Below are 6,782 nucleotides of genomic sequence, written 5' to 3' on the forward strand. Positions count from 1 at the left end.
TATATATATATATATATATATATATATATATATATATATATATATATATATATAAAGCAGTGAAAATGCAATAATGCGAAAGCGAACAGAATACCGAAAATCCATGAATAATATCGAAACCTGTGATAGCCTCCGGCACCTTCACTGTAATCCTTAATCAGATCGCCGGTTATCGTTCCTAATCCTGATTGAGTGGAACTCAATCCGTTTGTCTTCTTCGTATTACGAGTCCACGTGCGAATTAGAGAAACCGAAGAATCATTAATTAAATCGTTACATCAGAACAAAAAAAAAAGAAACGTCATTCATTGCAATTTTCATTTTTATATTCAAAATCTTTCTGCCGAGATTATCTTCGAATTAAAATACCATTAAAATGAAATCTACGTGCAGGCTCCTTTCCACTCCAGGGAATTGGAAATTGAAGATAGATAAAGGGCAATAAAGAGATGATTCTTCGCGTAATCGCTGCATATGGAGTAAATAATTTTTGACCTCGAGTCCGTCCCCGTCGTTCGTGGCGAATATAACTCAGGGTTACTTGTACGACGACAAGAAATAAGAGGTCGTTTACAAAAGCCATTAATCGCTTATGTTTCGCGCGCGCGTCCGCGAGGAGAAAAGGTACGCTGGCACCCTCCCGTGTGCCATTAACACCGACGCTCGTAATCTTCTTTTCGTAATGCAACAACAGAGAGGTAACGACGCTCTCGCACCTGCGTTGCAAGAGCGCGGGCACGTTAAAGAAATGTACGCTGCAGAAAGCGTCGTCGAAATTTATCGAGTGGACAGACAGCTTAGAAGCTCGGCGGGGAAAGTAGTGGCAATAAAAGTGGGAAATTTATTAGGTCTGCCGCAAAGACGTCGATCGATTACTCTCGGTACCCGCGTTGCTTTAAATAAACGCTTGTCGCCTGTAAACGTCTGCCAATCTTCCTGACTGTCTTCAACGAAATATCTCTTTCCCAGAGCCTTTTTTCCCCCCTTAATTAACTAACGTAATACTCGGCAAGACATTTATCTGATAAACTCTTTCTCTCTTGCTCTTCTTCTTCGGTGTTACTTTTAAAGTATCTTAGATGTTATTCTGAACACACTTGTGCAAACTAGTCTGCGTGACCGACGCGATTAAATCTACCGTATTACAGATGAAACGCAGGTAAACGTACTCGAAACACAACGTTCTCCCTTCCCTTTCAGTTGTACATATCACACCGGTGTTAAGAAGGAGCATCGCGTTTTCCAATCCCAACTACTATCCCGGTCGATTAGCGGTTAATTATTTTCCGATAATTTCGCGGTGCGATAACGTTTGAGTTCGAATCGCGGATCTTCCGTGGGAAGTGGCCGTTCGCGCGAATAACGACGATTAGAAAATGCGCGGCGTTGTTAGCGTGCCGATGCGACCCACCGAGAGCCCTTCGAGCTCTCTAGGAGTCGATCCATGGAGTCCCGCCACCCTCGATCTTTGTTGTCGACTACAGTGCGCGCAACAACGTAATCGGCCGTAACAGCACTGCGCTTCGATGTAACACCCCCGCACCTAATTATGCCTCTCCCGTCCTTCCAATTAAGCCTTCTGTATATGTGTGTGTGTGTGTGTGTGTGTGTGTGTGTGTGTGTGTGTGTGTGTGTGTGTGTGTGTGTGTGTTTGCGCGCCCACGCGAATTGTGTCTAATCGTGGCGAAAGAGACTGCAGCTTGATTGTTTGCGTAACACGACTAGACACTTTAACGCAAATCTTAGCTCGCGGGAGTTACACTACGTTGCGATTTAACGCGAGAAAAAGTTTATCGCGGCACGACCGCGTAACCTTGGACGTATGCAAATTATATATCTCAATCCTTTCTCTCCGTCTCTCGTTTCTCGTTACAATGTTGCGAGCTCTCGTTGCGAGTCACCGCGCACGATGAGACGAGAGCCGAGCGATTAAAGCGGAAACCGGCAGCTGTTTAGGTTGCCGAGCGTTTGACATGCCACAAAGGGCCGATCTATGTAACATCTTACATCTCGGTGCACAACAGCGAAGTGCATCTGCATTTCTGGCACCCATGAGCACCGTATTCACAAGTAAACTTTCCACCATCCAATCCTCATGGGACGTTTAAATGTCTGTAAGTCCTAAAGCAAGATTCTATATATTGAACCCTTTTTTCGATAAATTTATAATTTCTCGATAATTAAAATCGGTGACAATTAATTGGAATCTGTATTTAATCTTTTGGAAAGTAGCTTACATATTGCAGTTTTTATATACTCGAGTATGAATAAAGTGAAACTGACTGTGAGAGAAAGCAGCTTAGAGGTTCCCAAAGGAGGGAAGATACATGACCGAGAGTTAAGAACGTTGATGCAATATTAACACGCGATTTTGCATCACTACATAATATCGATGAAGACGTAGGTTAAAGGTAATGTTTCAAAGATTTATCAACCGAGGACATTTAATCCTGTCAAAAGTGTACACAGCTTTTCATTTTTACGAAAGTAAGATGAACTAGAAAGGAAATAAAAATAGCGAAAGTCGATAGGTATTATAAAAGGCGTCTTATACAATGTAAAAAGATATCTTTCGACGTCAAAGGAATTTTCTTTGATGATGCGTTTTCATGATGGGTAGTAAGTGTATCACAGCCTTGGCCAAAAGTATTAGTTATCTGCTGTAGCTGCCAAAAGTTTCCGGTCAATGAGTAATTTTATTATAGATATTGCTTAGATAAAGAATCTTTACAAAAGACTACAAAAGTAGTACTTTTAATATATTCTAATATTTACAATGTCGAATTCTTAAGTTGCTTAAGAAATTATTTATAATAATATAATTTATAATAATATTTATAATAATTATTTATAATAATTATAATATTATTTATAATAATAATTATAATATTATTTATAATAATATTTATAATATATAAACATTTATAATATATATTTATAATATAAATTTATAATATATAAACAAATAATAATATAAGAAAAACAAATTGATAAATATAATCGTAAAATTATATGTTGACTAGGAAACTTATTAAGCAACCACTGTATATTTTTTAACTTATATGGAATTTTCTTCTATCTATTGTTTTTTGTTGATTACCAACATTATACACATGTTAATATGATGTCAATGATGTCTCATATATTATGTGATATGTGATTCAAGATTTATTTTCCTATCTGTTTTATTTGTTTAAATACTATATTGTTACTGTATTGTCTACTGGCTGGCTTTATAACAGCAGTCTTGTTGGTGCCCTGCCATTTACTGTACGTACTTACAATAAAGATAAAGATATACACAGCTTCAAAGGTTCTTGAAACAAAGGATAATTCACAGCGAAATCTAAAAATTATTTTTGAACTAAAACGTTAAATAATGGTTAATGAAATGCCTAATACTTTTCGCCAAGGCTATGGATATCGATTGAAGCTCCGACTTTACGTTGTTGCAGATAAATTATTACTATTCTCAGCCGCATCATTCTTGACGGAGACTAGTCGCGGTCAGGCTGATGCTGCTTGATAGCGCGTTTCCGAAGCAGTCTTCCATGAAACTACTTACTGCTGGAGACCAACAGCGTGACTGCATACTCGCGACTCGTCCTTGGATTACGAATTTTTCCATCTACTTTTATAACACAGCCGAGATATTTGAGAATTCGTTGAGAGCAATCGACGAGAATCTCTCTTTGATCGTCAATTCGGCTGGAATGAGGTTGCTTGTGCGGCAGGCGATCTAGATTATCTCTAAAAGTCGCCTCCGGCACCACGTTTCCGGAGCGTCGATTTTACGTCGATCTTACAATCTAACCGTTTATATTCCAGCGACGCTCAGAAAGGCAAGAAGTAGCGAAAACTTCGCAAAAAGCATTCTTTTGTGTTCTTGACGATATTTCTGTCGCGCCGTACGTACGTTTCATAATCGATCCGATGTGGTTATAGTTCAGATTTCTTCCATACAGTCCGCTTGGTTAACGATTAGGAGATATACTTCGTGCTACTTCGCAACCCTTCGCTCATAATTTTTATATCCAGGCTATTTCTTTCCGCGCGACCCACACTATTCGCTTTTGTCTCCATCGATTGCAAGACGAAAGTTGATGCTACTTTTGTTTCAACAGCGACAAGGAAATTCTTGCTATCCTCTGTATAATTTTCGCAGAAAGAGTGATGACATCAGCGTAGTTTATAGGTTTGTGTTTTAATTATCCCCTCCTCTATCTATCGATATATCTTTACTCGAGCTCTTTAATACGATCTTTATTACATTCCCGCACGATTTTGCTGAAATATTTGAAAAACGTAGCTAGATAAAAACAATTTTGTTGGATTATCGTAGTATGTATAATAATTATGTAAAACGTTCAAGCTGTTTACTAGAATGTTAAAACTTTTTGCAATATTGTCTATCATGCTTGAGTTTCCTATGTAATTATTTTGATATTCCAACAAAATTATTTTCAGACTTGGGTCAAGCTAAATTTTTAAATACTCCAGCGTTCTTTCCATATATTTATATATCGAATAACGATGAAAGTCGAAGAAATCATATGATCTATCCAGATCTAACTAAAAATGATAACATTTCGTTGTAAGTAACCTGAGAGATACAAATGTCAGACTCCATCTCGATGCAACAAAGAACCCAACGTTGTCTCGATGCACACCGCGGCATGTACAATCCGCAGCCCACGCAATCTATACGAATCCGGTTTCATTCCTCGACACCACCTCTCGTCCCGCAAACGTGTTGCGCCGCGCCGCAGAATCATCAATTTATCCGATATTTATATGGGATGCGGCGCCGACCGACCGACCGACCGATCAACTCACCCGAACCGAACCTGTGATGCCTGAATCGTTCATTAATTAACTGCCATCCCGCGTTTTAGAATTAGTTTTAATCATAGTGTCCGCGTTCGTTAAGAAGACGTCGTTCGCAGCGGTACTCACCGGTGCAGAGCAGCAATAGGTTCATTATCGCGATCTGCGTGCGGTGGCTGATGATCCTCGGTTTTCTATCCATGGCTACCTGGAGAGGCGGAGTTTTCACGGAGTAACTTCACACGCGTCGGATAGTAATTTCACACTGTGTTTCTCCTGCACTCTTCGTTCGTTTGCACATCCACGAGATCCTTCCGTTATTATACTCCGAAAAGCTGATCAAATTGAAACAGCGGCGATCATCAAGCAACAAACGCACCTGTCAATAATGTATCACGTACATGTATATTTATATATATATATATATATATATATTTTTTTTTATCACGCGATCTTCTCCACCTTCACCTTCTCCTCAGAGACTCGCGACACTACACGCACGCACATTCGAGTGACATTCACCGCGTAAATGTCGCACTGACGACGGCGGAGGCGAGCACGGTCGCGCACCCCGCATCATTTCTTCACCCACGTCGAGTTCTCCACTTAATCCTTTCCTCTCCCGGATCGTCGGTCGCTACCGTCCGGAACTATCCGTCGTCCACGAGCGGGTACACGCCGGTGACACGACCGGCGGTCTTACGCCAGTGTTGCAGTCTGACGATGCATCAGGCGAAAGACACGGCGACGCGCTCCTCGCGACCGATTCGCGCGCGATCATCGCTCAACTGCGCGCACGGGGATGAGACTCCATTCCCGCATAGGGCGGTAGATGTGTGTCCGTGTGTTATGTGATACGCCGTGTACGTATGCGTGGACCGCGTGCACCTGACGGTATTAATGGCTTTCTGCGGTCGGAGATTTAAATCGGGATTCTCCTCCTCTTCCTCTTCTCCTGCTCTCCTCCTTCCGCCTCTTCGTCCCTTATCGAAGATGGTTTTGTCGAGCGAAACTATTTCTCTCGTTTTTTTTTCCTTTTCACTGCGAGTCACTGTCCAGCGGCGAAGCGAATCAATCGAGTTTCCTTTCACGAAGCTTCCTTTGATGGAAAACGAGAGAAAACCTCGTTTATAACCAGCTGAGCGCAAAGGCTTAAACTGGGAAACTATCGCGAGTCCGTCGACACCGCCAGTGCGTCTCTCGACAGTCGCACGGCAACTGAGCCTGTGATCTCATCGCGCCTTTTGCTACCCCCACCTCCAGATCTTCATCCCCTCTACGGATCACTCGAGCCGCCACGCATAGTGTGCCGCGTCGTACTACAACCGTTCGTGGCGGCAGAGTGCAACGGCGACGGTGGAGGCGGTGGTGGTAACCTACCAGAGCCGGATGCACGTCTGCAGGTGCAAGAGGCGCTAACTCGAGGCTTGTCCATGAGAGAGAACTCGTTTGCCCCAGGGTTCTCAATTTGACGGGGGAAATTTCGACGAAATCGTGATTCTCTCAGGCGTTTTGATGAAGAAAGCGGAAATTAGAAGCGGACGTGAACGAGCAAGAACGATGTTTCTATCGCCTACGATTTCTTACTAAGGCTTCGTTGTTATTTAGTATTTTGTAGCGTTTTAATCTTGTTGTGGCACAAAGTGGTTTTAAATAAGGCTCTCGGGGAAATGCGGTCTCCGCTGCGCATATATGGACCCTCTTGAGATATGCACTGGTGAAATACTTGGATGACACTAGGAACTACTTCAACTTGCTGGTAATAATGCATTTGTTTGGAAAGAAGGAGAGAGAAGGAGAGAGAGAGAGAGAGAGAGAGAGAGAGAGAGAGAGAGAGAGAGAGAGAGAGAGAGAGAGAGAGAGAGAGACGTACGTACGTAGTAGTTAGTTACGTTACGTTACGTTAACGTTAACGTTAACGTTAACGTTAACGTTAAGGTTAAGGTTAACGGTTA

The 6,782-nt window shown here is 41.9% G+C and overlaps 1 protein-coding gene across 1 annotated transcript in view; it reads right to left on the bottom strand.

The window, feature by feature from the left end:
- The window catches only part of LOC105625913 (hemicentin-1), a 32,020-nt gene extending 26,991 nt beyond the window's left edge, over positions 1-5,029 (bottom strand). Inside the window, exon 1 of the mRNA XM_012207223.1 lies at positions 4,957-5,029. Within this exon, the coding sequence (XP_012062613.1) occupies positions 4,957-5,029 (73 nt within the window). The remainder of the gene's footprint in view (positions 1-4,956) is intronic.
- Positions 5,030-6,782: the final 1,753 nt, after the last annotated feature.

The sequence above is a fragment of the Atta cephalotes genome, assembly GCF_000143395.1.
Source record: "Atta cephalotes unplaced genomic scaffold scaffold00004, whole genome shotgun sequence".
Classification (NCBI taxonomy): Eukaryota; Metazoa; Arthropoda; class Insecta; order Hymenoptera; family Formicidae; genus Atta; species Atta cephalotes.